The sequence below is a fragment of the Semicossyphus pulcher genome, unplaced genomic scaffold, assembly GCF_022749685.1.
Source record: "Semicossyphus pulcher isolate SPU_LCO1_2020_fin unplaced genomic scaffold, fSemPul1.0.p SCAF_12, whole genome shotgun sequence".
Taxonomy (NCBI): domain Eukaryota; kingdom Metazoa; phylum Chordata; class Actinopteri; order Labriformes; family Labridae; genus Semicossyphus; species Semicossyphus pulcher.
The window spans coordinates 27989508-28009367 of NW_027211626.1; the positions used below are offsets into that span (position 1 = coordinate 27989508).

General features: G+C 40.5%; 1 protein-coding gene across 1 annotated transcript; it reads right to left on the reverse strand.

Annotated features, from left to right (window-relative positions):
• Nucleotides 1–1459: 1459 nt before the first annotated feature.
• On the reverse strand, nucleotides 1460–18221 carry asrgl1 (asparaginase and isoaspartyl peptidase 1). Its single transcript, XM_069658912.1, has 7 exons — nucleotides 18148–18221; nucleotides 14512–14707; nucleotides 13521–13663; nucleotides 12357–12511; nucleotides 10327–10448; nucleotides 3048–3158; nucleotides 1460–2910 (listed from the first exon to the last, which is right to left on the reverse strand). Exons 2-7 carry the CDS (start codon nucleotides 14696–14698, stop codon nucleotides 2696–2698), a joined length of 933 nt encoding a protein of 310 aa, XP_069515013.1. The 5' UTR covers nucleotides 14699–14707; nucleotides 18148–18221; the 3' UTR covers nucleotides 1460–2695.
• Nucleotides 18222–19860: the final 1639 nt, after the last annotated feature.

The following is a 19860-nucleotide window of genomic DNA, read 5'->3' on the forward strand; positions in this document are numbered from 1 at the left end:
ATAAATAGGTATAATGTTACTGTATGAATAGAGTTGTATAATAATTATCAAAAACATTATATACTATATAACAATAACAAATAAGCAATCAAATAATAACATAATCTAACTTGATACAGTACTATATAATAAAAACACGTATTTCTGTTGTGCTCTTAAAGTGATAAATATATCAATATATTTTGATTCAGAAAAATGAACCTTTTCTGATTAAATGTTCTGGGCAAAACATTTTAAATGTTCTTTTAATCCTAATTTACAGAGACGACAGCAGAAATCTCAGACATGATATCTTACAACATGTTTTTTTATTGTATCAGATATCGCAGTAAGCAGAGCCACTTCATACTTCTTGTAAGCAGTCATGCCAGGATAAGCAAGTATGTATGAGCACAACAGCTCACTGGTTCCTCTTTGTCAAAATTCATAATTTTACAATATGAACTAGTGCTCGTGTCCCAGATGAACAATTACAACAACAAACATGTTAGCTTCAGAAACACAGTGAGGACCAGCTTGGAGGAAAGAGCCACAGGGAACACTCTGGTAACACCACTGGTTTGGGACTCAAGATTGGCATTGTAGATGTTGTCATGTAATGTTTTTGTTTGTTTGTTTGTTTGTTTTAGCTTTAATCTAATTTAAACACTTACATCCTGAAACCGTCTTGCTCACCATCTAAACAAATCTCCCTGATGTGTGGCTCCTAAGTTGGGGAGGCATCATTCATGCAGAGAAGTCTTAAATTGAAGCTGAGAGAGTTACAATTTCCTGCTACAAGAGAGAAAAAAGAGCAGGAGATGTAAGAAATGCAACCTAATGTCTCTCAACAGTGCAGCGCTGTGGGCTCCAGGATAAATATAAATAGTAACTGATTCCATCTTCCTCAGCAGCATGAGTTTATTTATAATACTGCACAGCGAAGATGAATTTGATCGCTCACTGTCCTGACTCTGGATGCAGAGGTCACACGTGTCCAATAACAATGCAGGAAGGTCATTGGGACAGTTGGTGTTTGGACTCACTGAAAAAAAAACACATGCTCAATTTCAGGCCTGAGACCGACCAGAAACTCCCATGTGCCACAAACTGATCTGATAGAGGAGATCCCTTCCCATCCAAGATACCTTCGGACCTTTACTAGGGCAGTTATTGTAAATTTCAGGTAGGGAACACAGGCTGCATCTTTATTTTCTTAATATAAAGCAATAAATAATAAAATAAAGAAGCTAAGGGTTTGAGATAAGTTGACTTTCCCCAGGAGAAGCTAATGACTCCTGTGTGTGCGTGTGGCGGTTCACTGTTGATTTGTACAGAAACAGCACCATCTAGTGGATCTGTAAGGTTAACACAGTCAGAGCGCTGGAGTGCACCTCTGCAGACAGAACTTCCATGTAAATGAATCATAACACTCGCAGTGGTCAGAGATTAAGACATTTATAGTGAAGAATCAGTGTTTCCAGAACATTAAACTTCAGCATAACAATCATCAGGAAGTGTTTCATTTTACAGTACAACAATGTTACAGTACAGTCATGTTTTATCTGTGACAGAGGTTTGTTATTCTCTATGAAAAAGTGTTTCATCACAAAATATAGAGCTACGATCATATCAAAAACACACAATGTTCATTATCTATCTATGACAGCGAGAAAAGGTGTATTTCTATTTAATCATTGAACATCATGGCTGTGTCATCTTCAAAATGTCCTTAGTCTGTCAACCGTATTCTGCAAAGATTAGTTTATTAAGACTGAAGATATATATATATATAAAAGTGCTGAGACACGTCTTCCCTAATTCCAATCCCCGTAGTCCTCTCCAGCTTGGTTGATGACAAAATGCAAAGTCGATTTGCCAATAAGACTACAAGAAAAGAAGACAAAATCTACATCTGTTATATTGTAAAATAGCAGGTCACAAGGTGCCCGCTGTTTAAAGAAAAAAAGAGCCAGACTCAGCGTCACCTTGTGTAGCCTATAAGCATTTTACCTAAAAAGTAAAGAATGATGAAAGGGACGGAGTCGTAAGATCAGGCTCATATGAAAGAGCAATAATTCCCCAATCTATTTTACAGTGGACAGCTTCAGCTACAGATGGATACCGCTGTTTCCTCTCAATGTTATGTCCTGTCTGCTACCTTCTTAGAAACATGCCGACATACGGAAGCTAAACACTCTTCAATTGGAAGATTATTCTAAGATGTAAGGATGTCCTCAGTAGGGCAGACATGCTGGTCGCCGGAGTCATTTATTTTTTTTCATTATTCATTTACTATTGTGTCTGATATCATGCAGGTGTTTGATGATGGATTGTCAGCCTCCTGAGTCCTCGATGACCAAAGAGTGACAAAGTTCAGTGAGCTCCTCAGGAAATCCTGCAGTTGCTCCTTTCCCTGATGTTGTCTCTACAGTGGTGTCAGTGTCAGGACTCTGATCATGAGCCGTCTGCATGCTGGAGATTATTTCATGATGTCTAATCAGCAAAGCTTTTCAGCATGTTTCTATCACACAACCAACAAACATAGATTGTCTGTGCATAGTTCCTCTCCTGATCTGTGTAGACTGTACATTTAATCAATACTGCAATTTTTGTCCATCAAATTACGACATAAATTAGTATCAAGTAGAATTTTCATTTTAGATTTCAGGAGATTTTTGTGGAGTACAAATTAAAAGATGTGATGTATTCTCTGTCATTGTGGCTCATCGATGCTTTGTGTGAAGTGTTCTCCGGTGTACAGGCCGTAGTGCAGCATGTCTTTCTGCGCGGCAGCCCAGGACATCTGCCGGCTGGAGAAGCGAGCGGCCCAGTTACCCTGAGGGTCCACCGTCACCACCCCACCCAGACCATCCACTCTCGACTTCATGTAGGCCAGGGCTGAGTCACTGGCTGCCTCTGCTGACTGACCTGAGAACAGAGGAGGAGGTAAGTTAAATGAACTACTCCACCACCACTGCAAGTATCTGACATGTGAAGTATTTACATCTGCTGCAGGAATTCTGAATGTACATGTGTATGTATGCACAGGTGTGTGTGTGTGTTACCTTGCTCCATGTGGAACAGGATGAGTCTTGCTAAAACAACCTTCATGATGGTTTCTCCATGGCCTGTAGTCGACACTGCTCCTGAGTTGTTGTCAGCATAACCTCCACTCCCTGAAACACAAACGCAAAGTGGGAATTCACTAACAATGAATTTCACATCATTTGCAGCCGCTATCTGCTTCGTCTCAAGGTCCTATTTACAAAGCACATTGCCCTGATGATATTCAAGTGCAAACACGCTTATAAAGTTGTGCAGATCTGAGCAGTTTGCTCTTGTTTTGTGTCTGATTGTGGAGAGAAGCTGTCTGCACCTCTACTCTCTGCTGCGCGGTGCTGCGCTCTCAGGCATTAGTTGAGCACATACTGACTGATCCCAACTCCACGCACAGATCGATGATGAGCAGGAAGAGGAGGGAGCAACTCTTTTACCATTGTAAAGGTATTATTGTAAAGTCCAGACTTGACAGGTGTTTAAACTGTCTGTAACAATAATTCTGGTCATGCGTAACGGCTCCCGACCGTCTCCACATGTGGACAAAGTGTGGCCGTGTGCGGAGGTTGAACCTCGGACAGCCCTGGACTGATTGGTCTTCCGATTATAATAATAATGACAAAATCTCATTAACAGATTGTTTTTACAGACAAATTTTTTTATCACACAAAAGGTGGAATTGTCGTCATGATCAGTGTAAACTCAGAGCGTGACAGCCCTTATAAAAGGTGCGCCGAAGTTACCACCAACTCTCTGCAGGCGGTAATATTTTCACTCTAAATGCACGGTGCTGTTAGCGCTGGTGTTTGTGAATTAGGTCCTTTTTACCACGAGACTCATTTACATAGAAAGGGGCCAAATTTGCCCTGAATGTTTCCAAATGACTCATTAAAGTCGGCATTTCGAGAGCATCTAGCCTCGGTATCGTGACGGCGGGACATATCATTAGAGGGATTTGATTTGATCGTTGAGAAGTGGGCGTAGACAGAAGTTCTCCACAGCGCAGTAGCTAGCTAACTGACCGAGCGTTCTTGGTGCTCTGCGGCTAAATGTTGCAGATTGATTGGTTGAAATTGTTTGGTGCTAACTTACGTAAGCACACAGGACTTTTTTTTTTTAACAGGAAGAAAAAATGATCGGATTTTGATATAAGAATACGAAGACCTATATTGTCAAATAGATGCACAATATTACCGGGGATGTGATCTAAAAGGATTAAAATGACATTTTTTATTTCACCTCGACTTTAAAATAGTGAAAAAGGCACCGGAGACGCTGTTTGCTCTGCAGCACTCTGTGGCGTGCATTCAAACCTCTGTGTGTGCTTGGAGAATGAGGCGGAGTCTTTTTGTGTCATTCAAACAAGTTCAGTGGGCGCAAAAGCCGCGCAACCCTTAGTGAATTCCTCCCAAAGGATCCATGATCATACTATCATCCCCTTATATTATGGCAGAAATATTTGTGTTTTGTTTTTATTATTGATCATAAATGTTATTTTTTAGACTTTTAAATTTGCTTATTTTGGGGTAAAACATTTGTTTTGTAATTTCATTGCAGCATTAATCAAAACAATCAATCAAACTTTATGTAGCAACTTTTAAACAAATCAATGCAGTTCAAAGGGCTTTACAAGCAGATTAATTAAGAGAAAGTCATTCATACCAAACAAATAAAAACAGTTTTTTTCTGAACATTGCCAGTATGATAACTTTTTTGTTTAAAAAAAAAAAGATCATAATAATAATAATACTAAGAAGAAGAAGAAGAAGAAAAAAAAAACTTCAGCAGGTGTGGTGCTCATGGTGGATTAATGTTGGGACTGTAAATAATATAATACAGAGCACGGTCTAGACCTGCTCTTTATGTAAATTGTCTTGAGATAACATTTGTTATGAAGTGGCGCTTTACAAATAAAAATTGATTGATTGATAAAATATGCAAGAATTGTAAAGTTGTAATCTTGAAGATCTCAGTTTTGTTCTCTTTGGCGGTAATTGCGGGAGCACACTTCCCAGATATCCAGACAGTGCTGCATGTGTGACGTCCACGGTTGGCTCCGGTTGTAACTCTTGATTTTCCTCTCTGACGGTCGCTTTCCTTTTTAGACTGTTTGCTTCATCTGAGCGTCAAATTTGTTTCTTTTTCTTTGGATTTTCACTTATTATTGAAGTTGTATCTGTAGTCATCCATCTTTTCTTTGTTTGTTCAGCCATAGTAGATTACTGTTTACAACACTTGCAGATACCGGAAAAGCAGCCGCTCCGCTCCGCCTACCCTCTCTGGCAGACCAACCACTGCTGGCTGATGGAAAACACGTCACTAACTAGGCACAGCTTGTGGCTTTTATCAGTGGGCTATAGGCTCAATCACTATTGTGTTACCTGATTCAGCGATAGCGACTTAACAGACATTTATTTACATGAAAATCTTCAAGATCATTACTTTAAGCATACTGAAGTAAATGGGATAAACAAGGAAATATAACAAGGACAAGTTCACAAAATGCTCTTACAAAAGGTTTACTTCTTGAAATGATCAGGTTTCATCAAAACGATGTTAAAGTTTAACTCTTTATCTTCTGTCCTTTGTTGTTCAGGTCAGACGTCTGAGGCTCTAACTGACTCATGACAGTCTAATCACTCATTGACTGATGGTGACAGATTAGACGGCTGAAGTGGCCAAACTCACTGCTGTTAAATAAACCTCACATTGAAACAGCTCTGAGATGATTCAGCTGCTGTCACACCAAACGTACACTTATTATTTTAAATGACACTTTGGATACCGGCATATTACTCAGGCAACATTAGGTTATTAAAATAAGTCAGTGCTGTGGCTCAGACACAATGAAAATGAATTAGTTAGTATTAAGGTTCGTTCAGACTCAAAGCAAAGCTCATTTTTCTCATTGCGTGATTTCGTACAAAGTCCATTCAGAGACGCAAATACTCAAATTCAAGTCGTTTGTAAAATTGGATTTGTTTTAAATGCAAGCGAAACATTTGCTGTTTCACAAAAGTTTATCAACAATAGATTTCATGACATCCTGAGATTGTTTCAGAAATGTTCCTTTAAAGTGATAACCTCGAAGAGTTTCATGTAAATAAATGTCTATTAAGTCAGCCGGCACACATGAATTTTGTTTATTTTTTCTTTAATTTAACATCATCACTTAAGATAGTTGCACACTGACAGGCGATGCGACAGAGGGCAAAAGTGCTAATGCAAACGTTTGGTTCTTACTCGACAGGTAAACACACACGAAGAAGAAGAAGAAGTCAAGACTGGAACACAGCAGGTGTGTGACGTGAGCAGCGAAGGACCTGAGCTGTTTCTCAAGTCTCACCGCTCAATCAGCTGTCAGTCGGCTTTAGCAGCTGTTTGTATAAAACACACAGTAACAATGTTTTTCTCTCTGTATCCTGTTACCTGAGTAACAAACACCTGCGCTACTTAGAACCATATACACTTTTTAATTTGCACAGGTGATGATGATTTTATTTAGGCTATTCATTATTTGTATTTGTACTTACTGATAATCTGATCGAGAATTATCATTATCATCATTATTTTGTAAACTTTTATGAGGTCATATAAAATATGGAAGTTATTTATTACACTAAAACTTTCAGGTAAAATCACGTTATGTCGATCAAACCCGACGCTTGTTTATCATCAGCTTCACATGTGGCTGCAGTGCAGCTCATAAAGCCCGCCTCCTCCATGTTAACAGATGGGACATGAGTCAAACTAAAAAATCTAAATACACGTCAAATACATTTTTCTCAAACATGGTTTCTGTCATCATAGTTAGTTCTTATCGTGCAGATTTATGTCACAGTGTTCATTTTTCTGTGTTCAAGTTTACTTTTAATTAGTTATTTGATGCTATAAAAAGGGGGTGTGGCCTCATGATTGACAGCTCTGTTGACAAACGGGGCTCGTACAGCGTTCTGTTCCTGAGTAGCAGAGTAGAGGAGGAACGGCGAGAGGAGACATAACTAACACTAACACTACAGTCATTGAACTTTCCATCAGCGTGAATATCTGCTTCAGACCGACACAAGAAGCTGTTCTGCTGCAGACTGTTGTTTCCAATACAGATTTATCTGTTCCTGCTTTAAGTGTTTGACAGAATGATTATGCTTATTATAATACCATATTCTAATTATAACAATTATTATGATTATTTCTTTCTTTCTTTCTTTATGGATTGATTTATTTATTGATTTCTTTCTTTTATTATTGTTTGCTATTATTGTATTTTTATTATTGTTGTTTTTGCCCATCCAGTCGAGGCAGGCGGCTGCTCACCACGAGTCTGGTTCTGCTCCTGGTTTCTGCCCGTTAAAAGGACATTTGTCCTCGCCGCTGCTCATGTAGGATTCATGTCAAGTCTCTCTTAATAAAATACAAATTTTGATTTGGTTTGATTTAAAAACACAGTTTATACATGTTGGAACGTGAATTATACAGAGATGGTCCATGTGCGAGTGCAGTTCAGTTAATAATAATAATAATTAATAAATAAACGTACTGATAATATTTAAATGTAATACAGATGTGTTGTCACTATTGATTCTCTTATGTTTTGCCTATGAATCTGTTTATTAGACTTCACCTCAAGAGAACCACTCAGAACACACAACAATGCTTATGCTTGTTTTATGTGTTTGTGTTTATAAATAAAAAGTGACTTAGTGCATTTTTTTGTATGCTGTCAAAACTAAAAATAAAAGATCTCAAACAGATGAGATGAAGACAGGTTGAAACTGTAATGGTGAGGTCGAGGAACAAGGTGATTCTCATCATGGGGGAGATTTCAGTTTTAACTAGATTTTAATTAAAGTTTTAGCCTTGCAATAGGCTTAGCATTATTTCTGGTCCTCACACAACACAGGGCATTCTGCTACAATATGTCCAGGCTTCACACTCAGTGGAAAATCAAGACACAGAACTGTTAACCTTTGGAGAGCAGAGCCACCACGAGGGTTTTTTTAAGTTTGAGCAGCTTGTTGCCTGCAAAAGTCAACTCATAGGTCAGCACACATTTGTCAGATTAAAACTGTAGCCTCCACTTTTGGTCGATTAAATAGGCAAAAACTATAATGCTGTTCTAATTCTCTTCTTCTCTTTTAAAATAAAGTAATAAATAAAGTGTGATTTTCAGGGTTTTTATAGTCAATATAATGTTGACATTTAATTCTACTTGATACCTCGATTCAAGTACAGGTTTTGGTTACTTTCCACGGTTCTGGTAACCAAAGGAGCTTTAACCACACTCCAGCTGCCAAAGATTCAAAACAAAGTTACTAAAAAAAGATCTCCTTGCCACCAAATCATCCAAACCAATTCACAAGAACAAAAATCTCATTCTGAAAAAACTTCTTAAAAAGGTGCCACATTGTCATGTGCAACAACCCAAACTTTGTTACCCCCTAACAAAACAAATCATGGTGACACAAACAGACCTAACAAGTTGTATTCATGTATAAACCCCCAGTTTAGCTCTACCTACACAGAAACCACCTCTTTATTGTCAGCACAGAGAGCTAATTAACACCTGTAACACTGCAAAGAACAGTGTTGTCTTAGTTCTGACGGAGTCTGGGCCTTCACCGTGATATTAGCAAGTGAGTCAAACGTCCAAGGTAAATAACACCACTGTGCAACAACAAAGAAACACTGCTACTTACCAAACAACACAACAAGGAAGCAAAGAAAACACAGATGTGCTTGAACCTTTGGGCAAAACTGATCATGATCACTTCTGGATCATTTCAGAAAACGATGGTGTGAGGACACACTTCTTGCCTTTCAAAGCTTTTGCCAGGTACTATAATCACACAGGAGCAGTTGATTGGACTCTAGGTGCTTAAAACCTGGGTGGGCGGGACACACACACGTTAACGTAAGACAGAAATATCACACGAGCAGATCCATACATGCAAAAAAAAAAATGCATTTGCAGTTGTAATTTGGGAACTGTAGGAGAAAAAAAACCAACTTGCCGCCCGCAGCCCACTTCATGTATCGTACATTAGATGAGCTGCAAAATTGCCACAGGGCAATTTTTTTCATAAAATAAAATTCATTGATTTAACCATGCAGTCGCCTCAGAAAGGCTCAATAACAACAACATAAGGCTGCTGTTTGATGTTTCATTTGAATTTATGAACGATCCTCTGTCAAAGTCAGTAGGGGGGGTGAGGCGCACACACCACAGCGCTGTCTATGGTTCTGAAACAGCTTAGCCATAGTCACATGGCGGCGGGCCCGATTTGATCGTTTCTTAAACATCCCTTCTTCTACTACCAACTTGATCTATTGCTTAGCCTATTTGTTAAAAAAAGCCTGATATTGAGCTGCTTATGTTGGAGAAAAATTGCGCTGGTCCACACGAAAATTGCCAGGGCCGAATTTTGTTCCCAGTCCGACCCTGGGTGACGCCAAAGAGAACGCAACGGAGATTTTCGAGATTACCACTTTAAAGTCTGTAAAAAAACAAGCATTTTAAAAGTTGTTTTCAAATCTGCAGTTTAAATATTTCAGCATCCTTTTCACCTGTTTATTGCTATTAAATCACAGTAAAAAGTGTTTATTTTATTGCTGTATGAAGCCAGATTTGCTAGATAAAGTGAAAATGACACTGATCGACAGATGACAGATGGACAGGTGCTCCTCGCAACTGAAACAGAGCTACAGTATTTGGTGTACATCTCGGAAATCCTGGTAATGATCCTGGTTAACAAGTTCTCAAGTAGCTGGAAGTAGCATCAAAGTTAATCCAGGCACAGTTCTTGGAGAAGGCTGTTAAAACAATAGAGCTGTGTGCGACTCCTGTGGATATTATGAACCCAGACGCAGCAGCGTTTTGATTTCTGGCAAATCTGGAAGGGTGAATATTTGTGGGTTCTTCTTCACCAATGCGAGTAAATACAAATGATCCTGCAGTCTAACTTGCAAACGTGACATGAATATTGACTTTGTTTATGGTCTGACAGATTTTCCACTGGTTGTCCGTTCGAAGCCCCTTTGACAAGATATTTGACTTAAAAATCAGAAGCTGCACAATGACGCTGTGCAGTCAACCACCAACAAAGCACGCTTTGTTTACTCACTAACCAGACACGTCAAAGTGCTATTGGTCAAAGGTCGACCATACGAGTGAAGACAAAAATGAGTCAGTCCTTTGTCAGGCTGTAAAGTCAGCTGATCTTTGTCTCTCTCCAACAAATACTTAAGTAATGCAGCATAAAATTAAAAACTGTAAGTATGGGGACTGACCAATGCAGGGCGTGTCGCCCACCCGTCCCTCCATCTTGTTCAGCATCCCACCAGTGGAGGTCGCACAGGCCACGACACCCTCACTATCGACTGCCACTGCTCCAACTGTGCCCATCTTCCCCCTGCACATCAAAATAAACAGAAACATAAAATATGTTTGAATTACTTTTTCATTCTTTAAGCTCCTCTGAGGAACTTTTGATTTGTGTGGATTTTCACAGCCCGTGTGGACAAAGTAGTACCTCTTATCTCTTTGCTGATCTTGTCCTGTACATGTGTAAGAAGTGTTTTGAAACAAAAAATCTCATCCTGCTTTATTTTAACATTCAAACTTATCACTTGTTGTGAATCTTTGCCTTGGAAAATATAGAAAAAAGACTGATTTGGCCGGACAAAGTCAATCGCCTCGTCTGACACCCACCCCCCTGGCAGTCATTGCAGGTATTAAAAATAACTATAAAGATATAATCCATCTTGTCGCTGATGGTCTTCACAGGAGCTTTAAAGGGAAGTTTCAGAATTTTTAAACATTGGCCCTATTTTTACAATTTTTAACAATGTAATCCTTTGGGTCAAATGTGCCATATCAAAGGACATCATTTTAAAGATCTTCGCCACTTAAAGGCTCAGACTGTTTTTCTAAGTGTCTGAAAACATTACAAAACGACCATTTGGAATGGGAAGGAGCAACAATGCTTTTTAAGCTGGAATCTTCGGATACATTGCTCACTTCAAACCCACCAGACTCTGTTGACATTAACGTGACTTTTACCTTAAGAAACAAGGGAGTTGCTCGTCTCCCGCTCTCTCCATCATTACGAAAAAAAGGAGCCTACCATAACACTGTTCTATCTCCATAAAGATCCTTTCTGTTACGACTGTCATGGTTTGGACTTTGGTTTATTTTTTGTGGTTGTTTTCCTGTTTAGTTTTATATTTTCGTATTTCCTAGTGTGTTTAGTTTTAGGCTTTTATTTTATTAGATTTGTGTTGGGGCTCTTTTGTTTCCGGCTAACTTTGTTACAGAGACGCTGGTGGTTCAGGAGCGCTGGGGAATCTCATTACACACCTGAAGATCATTTGGCTTCATCAATGTCAGCTGATACAGTCCTCCTCGTCTCACAGCAGGCTGCCAGATTGTCTTCACTACACCAGTGGTATATCGGCTCCCCGACTCGTTTCGTAGGATTCAACCAGTGTATTTTTGTGTGTGGTTTCCTCAGAGTTTCTGACCAGGTGCTTTTCTCTATTTCTTCCAGTGTCTCACTCTGCTATCCCAGCGCTCCTGAACGCTGCCAGCCTCACATCTTCACTATACAAGCCACAAGTCTCTGTTCTTCGGATCGCCCTCTGGAGAGACTTCTCTACAAACACTGTGACTGCTTGTCCCCTTATTACTCACCAGTTTGTCAATAAATCCTTTAACCCTTTCCCTTAGTCTGAGTTTTCGCTTTTGGGTCCTAAGTTTAGCTAAAACGTCACAATGTTGTCCGACATTTAAATAACAACCTGAGCCTGTCATTAGCAGGATTGAGGGCTTTTGTCCACATGGATAAAGTTGCAGTCTTCACAGCCTGTTTCATAGCTGCCGGCTGAAGTATCAACTGGAGCAACTTCAGTCGGCTTTTTGTACCTATGTGTCATTTAGACTTAAAACATGTAAATACAGGACCCAGGTTTTAAAATAGCAGACATCCCCTCTAAAACAAAATTCTACAAACAGCCTGCTCTTTTGAGGAGAGTGCAGCTGTAGTCAGCTGGGACTCACAGCGGTGACAATGAATTCCACTGATGACCCAAAAAAAGCTGTCCAAACATGCATAGAGGCTTCGATAACAAGTAGAACTGCTGCGTAACCCTGCTTGCCATTGTTGATTCTTGTGCTCAGTGTGTTTCAGAAAGTCCATCTCGATTTCCCAATAAATCTTTACTGGCCTTTTCAGGAGGGTCTGGAATCACTGCTGAGGCTCATCAGTCATTTTCTAATGGATCATTATATTTTTTTGAATACATTTATAAGACTGTCTCACATTTGGCACTCCACAGGGTTGGCACCAGGAGCCAGGTTGTGCTTCCATCGCATGCGGGAGTACTCGGTGATGAGAGACTCTTGGGGCACCTCAGGGACACCCATGGACCGGGCAAACTGATGGGCACCCTCAGCTGTCAGAAACGCATGACTTGTCTGAAGAGGAGGTCACATGTAAAAATAAAGCAGATGAATGAACTTTTAAAATAAGCTGTTTTTACTTGGAAAGCAAAGAGTTTGTTTTAAGAGAACTAGATTGCAGCCATAACAATGGTTCCTACTTTGCTTCTTCAAGATATTCCTTCTGTTTGCACTGCAGACTGCAGCAAATCTGTTAGCATTAGCAGTAGCTAATTTGAGATATAGATCTCTATGTAAGAGACATTTTAATACTGGGGTCTATTTTTGCTTTTTTTTTAAATATTTTTTTGGTCTTTGCCTTTATTTATAGGACAGCTGAAGATAGACAGGAAATGTTGGGAGCAGAGAGTGCGGGATGACATGCAGCAAATGATCGGCAGACCGGGAGTCGAACCTGCGATCAGTGCAACAAGGACTGTAGCCTCTGTACATGGGGCGCCTGCTCTACCAACTGAGCTAACCAGCGCCCCTATTTTTGCATATTTAAGGGTCTAAATAACTAATAGATCCAAAATATTTTGGAATTGCTGCAACTTAATCTTTGGGAGGGAAAATACGTCTGATCATAGTACGTCACTAAAAGTGCATGCTGTTACATCACTCAGTTCAAAGCAACCTTTGATAATGGTTAGTCTGATCAAAGTCCACCACAACAGTTGTGTAACACACAGTAACACCAAAATACCAACTAACTAAGCCAGCTGTAGAACAGGAACTCAATGTTTTTGTCAATGGAGTCTGGTGGCTTTAAAGAGATGTTAAAGAGATGTTAAAGAGAGAGGTCTTTCTCTCTAAGGATCCTTTATGTAATGTTGCCATTACTTCATTACTTCATATTAAAATCCTTATATAACAATAACTGTGGTTATATTTAAATGTTCAATATTTGCAGAGCGTAAGAAATCAAATTCAAAAGTTTGTGAGCATAATGTTTACTGTGGACACTGGCGTTTAAACTTAAAGGCACAGATGGTTGCAAAAACAACATTTTTATAACCTGCATACCGTATTTAAATGTACACACCTCGTCCATGACCAGTCTTGCTAGCTGGATTGGGTTGGCTATGTTGCGTACAGCAGACACCGCACCAGTAGCCAGAGTTTTCCCATCCATCACAAATGCATCCATCTCCACCTCCCCCTTGACGTTCAGCACTGACCCGCAGCCTGAAATATGAATAGAGAAACGGTTTGATAGAGTCTTGCCTCAGGGGGGAAAAAATCTTTCATCTACAGAGGTGACATTTGGCCTGTGGCTGGAGCAGAACAGCTCACGCAGTTTCTAAAATGAAAAAGGGTTTATGCTGGCAGTTCTTAGTTTAACTTTGCTCAGACTGGCAGTGTTTGTTTTCAGACACAAAGGAAGCTGGTTTTTTTTTATATGAGCTGTTAAGTAAAACATTTTTATTTTGCTTTCTATTTAATCTATCCACCCTCCACCTATACACAACAAATGCAATTTGTGGTCATGAGCAAATCCACCACTGTTATAGTGCAGGTACATTTAAAGTTAGTTTGGGAGCCAAAATAAACCCCAATAAGATGCTCAACTGCACCTACAATTTGTTTTACTTGTGCAATCATGTTCAGGAAGTAAAAACCAAATACAACATGTAGGCTACACTTGACTTATCTAATGTTTGATGACAGAAGGGCGTAGATACACTCCGCACCTTAGTAGCTGCCTAAACAAATAAGATCTCTTGAATCCACAAGCACACAACCTCAGTGTAGACTTAAGCTAATATGAGTTAGTACAGATTGTTTTTGTAATGTGTTCATACACTGCTGTCACACTCTAGGTCTTTTCCACATTTGTATTACTCCTCTATTTAATTACTATCTTTGTAATGATGTTGGTTTTCATTTCATTAGTTTTAGACCTTTAATTATGCCAGGATGAGTGAGCTAGAAGTAAGTGTATTGCAGATGGAGGGAATTAAAGAACAATATCAAACTTTCAAGGACACCACACATTACCAAAAATCCAGGTGGAGGAAAGAAATAGTATGTACCTGCATTAAAGAGGGGGTTATTCTCCAACTGGGTCACAGCCTCCACCACAGCATCCATGCTGCTGCCCCCTCCCTGGAGGACAACGTACCCTGCCCGGGCTGCTGCACACACCCCAGAGGTAGAGTTTTCTGACCGCTCCTTGGGGATACTACCTGCCCCTCCATGGACCACCACCACTGGCAACATGTCAATCACCTGAAGGGTTATATGCATAGAGATAACATGTAACACAGGATGTAGACACTGGTTTACTGGTCTCCATGCAAATCTCTTCTGTCACTGCTGGGCTGTTTCAAGGTCCCACACACGCCAAAGGTCACACTCTTGACTTGGTGTGTTCCACTGGCATACCTCCATCCTACAAAAAGAACCAAAACGAATTCCTTGTATGTGTAAACCTACTTGGCCATTCTGATTCTGATTCTGTACTGCCTAGAACTAGCTGTATCTTTATGCCATTTATTTCACAATTCCTGTCCCACTGCCCAGGCACCGCAGAAACCACACCATCACCTTCAGGAACACCAAGGCAGTGAGTGCACCAGCTCTGACCAACATGACCCATGACCTCAGCTCCCCTTTACACCACTGTGGATGGCCTGGTAGCCCACTACAGTGCTGCCCTGTTACTCAGCCTTGACTCTCTTGCTCCCCTCAAAAACAAGCCCGTCTCCTTCTATCCTGTCCCCTGGTTCACCTCCGAATTCTGTACAATGAAGGCCACTGGTCGAGGCTCTATAAAAGATCTGGACTAACTGTTCACGTTGAGGTCTACAAAGTCCATGTGCACACCTACAAAGACACCCACTCCCAGACGAAAGCACAATACTACTCCACTCTCATTGACACCCAGCAACATCACCCCAGAAAGATGTTCTCAACCATCAACCAGCTCCTCCGCCCCCTTGATGACCGGCACCCTACAGGTGCACCTAAACTCAGCTCTAAGTTCCTGGACTTCTTCCAGTCCAAAGTGGACTCCATCCACCAGCAGCTTTTGATGCCTGGCCACCCTCAGTTTTCCCCTACTGCAAGGTTGCCTCAAAACTGCCTCTCCTCCTTCTCGAATATGGATGCTCCCTATGTCACCAAGCTGGTCCACAAAGCCAAGGCTTCCACCTACTCTCTGGACCCCATGCCCACACCACTGGTCAAGGCATACATACCCACCCTGTGCCCCATCATGGTGGACATCATCAACTTCTCGCTCTAATCTGGCGCCATGTACCATTCATTTTCAAAATGGCAGCAGTCACTCCCATCCTTAAAAAAACTAGGCCTGGACCCTGATGACCTCTCTAACTACAGGCCGATCTCCAACTTTCCTTCCTCAGTAAAATCCTAGAAAAGAGTAGTTGCCACTAAAATCCAAGAGAGCATGTCCAACCATGAGCTCTTTGAACCTCTCCACTCTGGCTTCAGAGCACACCACAGCACAGAAAGTCAATGAAAAATCATCAATGACCCCCTCATTGCTGCTGACTCTGGTCACATCAGAACTCTCATCCTCCTGGACCTCTCTGCAGCCTTAAATACAGTTTTCCACCATCCTCCTCAACAGCTTATCCGAATACCTGGGCCTCACTGGTACGGCTATCTCCTGGTTCCACTTATATCTCTCCAATAGGAAACAGTTTATTACCTTCAGTGACTCCAGCTCCAACCCGGCCCCAGTCAACCAAGGTGTTCCCCAAGGCTCCGTCCTTGGACCCCTCCTCCTCAGCTAAGCTAAACAGCAATAAAACAGAGCTTGTGGTTGTGGCACCCAAGGCACTGCTCTGCAAGGTTGGAGACATCCTCGTCGACGTGGATGGCTGCTCCATCCGCCCATCCCCAGAGGTCCGCAACTTGGGTGTCATCCTGGACTCCATCCTCTCATTCCAGTCACACATCAAATCAGTCATACAATCCCTTTCGACCACCTCAAAAACATTTCCAGACTCCGATCATCACTCCCTGACTCTGTGGCTAGAGACCCTCATTCATGCCTTTCCATACCTCCCGTCTGGACTACTGAAATGGAGTCCTGTCTGGGATACCCGGCAGGCTCCAGTATGTGCAGAACTTTGCTGCCAGGGTTCTGACCCGCACCAAGCCCTGGCAACACATCACCCCCACCCTCATCCACCTCACTGGCTTCAAGTCAGGTCCCATCTCCTATAAAATCCTACTTCTCACCTACAAATTATTCCATGCCCTGGGCCCACAGTCCCTTTCTGACCTCCCCAAACCCTATACCCCATCCCAGAATCTGCGGTCCTCAGACACCAACCTGCTAACCATTCCCCACACCCGCCTGCGGACTTTTGGGGAGTGAGCCTTCAGTGTGGCAGCCCCCACCCACTAGAGCTCTCTCCCTATTGAGATCCGCAACGCAACAACCATCCACTTATTTAAAAAACTGCTCAATACCTTCTTTTTCAACAAGATCTACAATCAATAACAACCCTTACCCAGCTCACTTTGCTTTCTTTCTTTGTACTTGTGTTTATTTGTTTTTGTTTGAACTCCATGTAAAGTGACCTTGGTTTTCTTCAAATGTGCTACATAAATCTAAGTTATTATTATCATTTTTATATTCAATGATATCATGTGCTCAACAAATAAACTTGCCTTACATTAGTTAGAGGAATCTTAGTATTATTATTTTTTACATTTCCTGATAAATATCTGATAATTTATAGAAACACAATAGTAGCACACCTGCTCCCCTTGTTTTGTCTTACTGTGTGTACCAATGGCATAGCCACGGGTGTGCCAGGGTGTGCCAGTGCCACCCACAGTGCTACGCTCTGGTGTGTACATTGAGTTTAATCTAAAAATAATATTGAATAAAGAATAAAAAAGGTTTGTCCAAAAGATAACCCAGTGTCTGATTGTTATCTGTCTCATTTACTAGATCGTACAGTGGATAATAATATTGGTGTTGCATTAGCAAATCAATCTGTGAACAGTCTTTCTCTGCATTCAGGTTGTGTCGGAAAAATCGTTAAAAAAATGCGTCGAAATTACTTGGAAAGCCGGAGAAAATGTGGGTACATGACTTGCAGAGTTGCTGTGATATTAAGCAGAAACATGACGGATGGAAGTGAAGTTGGGTTATTTATTCACGTAGCCTATCAGGTCTACATAAAATTGTATGCTCAGATTTGTAAGATAGAAGCTAGTGTCCTAGATTTGTTAGTTACGTTTTTATATTATATCACCGTGAACAACTTTCACCGTGTTGTTATCATGCTTTGAGCAATAAAATACAGCCATCATCTTAACGACTTAAAGCTCATGAAGACACGGGAGTCGTAAAAACAACTATTTCGCAATCGGGAATTTGGATCATCCGATGAGCATTTGAATGCAGCATTTCCAGTTCTCAGACAAACCACTAACTTGACAAAATATATATTCTTATTTCACTGGGCATTCAGCTATACTGAGCGATACTTTCTGATTACATTAACAAGAGTCGCTCGGTGAGCTGTTTATTTTGAATTATGTCGTATCGGGGTGTTTTGCTTGTATAGTTCAGTTAAGTAACAGCCTAATACTGCAGACTGTCAATGAATAAAACAGCCGCAGTTTACGTGTAAAATCCCAAAGATAGTATCACTTGTTCGCTTTTAGAAAATTCAATGCACCTGCTTATCCTGAGACTTGTCCGACTTGAATACGATCCTCTTTTCGTCTTCTTCTTCTTCTTCTGTTACTTCAGTTTTTCTTCTTCTCCTCTTGTGAGGTTTTACAGCTGATCGTATCCACATAGCGTTGCATTGCTGCCACCTCCTGGTTTCATTCTTCTTTAATGCCATTTCCAGTGTCATTCTTTAAATAATAAATAACCATTTCGCTTGTTAAGCACTGACTCCACACTCCAATATAGTAATAATAATAATAATAATAATACATTTTATTTGTATTGCACTTTATATTTAAGCAATCTCAAAGTGCTACAGAGAAGAAAAATAAAACAAGACAATTTTAATGTGTTAAAATGAGAGCCTATAAAAGGCACCTAGGAAAAAGCTTTCTTAAAAAGATAAGTTTTTAGGTCCCGTTTAAAAACATCCGCAGTCTGTGGGGCCCTCAGGTGGTCGGGGAGGGTGTTCCACAGCCTCGAGCTGCAGAGGAAAAGGCCCGATCACCCATAGTGCGGAGCTTGGTTCTGGGGACTTGGAGGGTGTTCCTGGTTGCAGAACGGCAGGTTCATGAGGAGGTCTGGAGGGTGAGGAATATAGCCTATTAATATCACTATACATAAAGTTGTGCTGTGCATATTGTCCATACTTGCTTCATAATTGTTTATTGTTCATATGTTCCTCTCCTGCCTGATGTAAGAATATTTTTCTATGATGAGAAAATTTCTGTGCACAAATCTCATCCTGCTTAATATCACTTTCTCTCTTTACATTTTGTCAACATGAATGTAACATTTTCTCTTTTCTGAGCCATTTTTGACTCAGTAAACACAATTTCATAAAGCAAATCCTGATGACTTCTGGCTGCAGTTGTCATAAGATTTGCCAGGGCTGACACAGAATTACATTAAATTATTCTATTCCTACACTTCAACTTGTTTAACAGTACACACACCTTAACAATCAGATATACTCTTTCTCCTATTCCAGTAGGTAGGTACGAAAACTGATTCCATAACTATGGTATTTGCTGATTAAATCCGCAGTCTTATTTCTATGCTTAATCTCTGAAACTCTATATCTAACCAAAGATGTTTCAATATACACAAAGGTCCAGGCCTCATCACAGCTGCACAAAACGCTTGATTTCCTGTCCATCCAAACTTTCATGTTGTGTCCTCTTCTTGTCCCATAGGGTCAGCAGCCTCCTTTTTGTTGTCTTTGTGACCTTTTCGGATGATTCAGTAGCTGTACGCCACTTGTTTCTGACAAACCATGATGGCATTTGATCTACTTTCATTTGCACATACCTGCAAAGTTCTTGTTGATTCTAAACACAGTCTTGGAGCCAGAGATTTTTGCAGACACCAATTTAACTGCTGTAGTCTAATCTGAATCTTACATAAATGTATTGATGTACTACAAATAACATTGCCAGAGAAACATCATTGCATAAAAGCTTTGTTTTTGTCTGCTGAATATATAAATTCCCATTTTTCCACCATTATTTTAACCTGAATAATGACGAGGACATATGACAAGCCCGGGAGATCTATATTTTGGGTTGCCTTATAGCAGCCAAGGCCTTTCTTTTTTTTTTTTTCTACCTTACTGTTTTTTCCCATGTCCCCTCCAGGGCTCCATAGATTTCTAAAATGAGATCAAAGGGGGAAAAAATTCTGTATGTATTTGTGGGGTTAAGCCTACTTGAAAGGA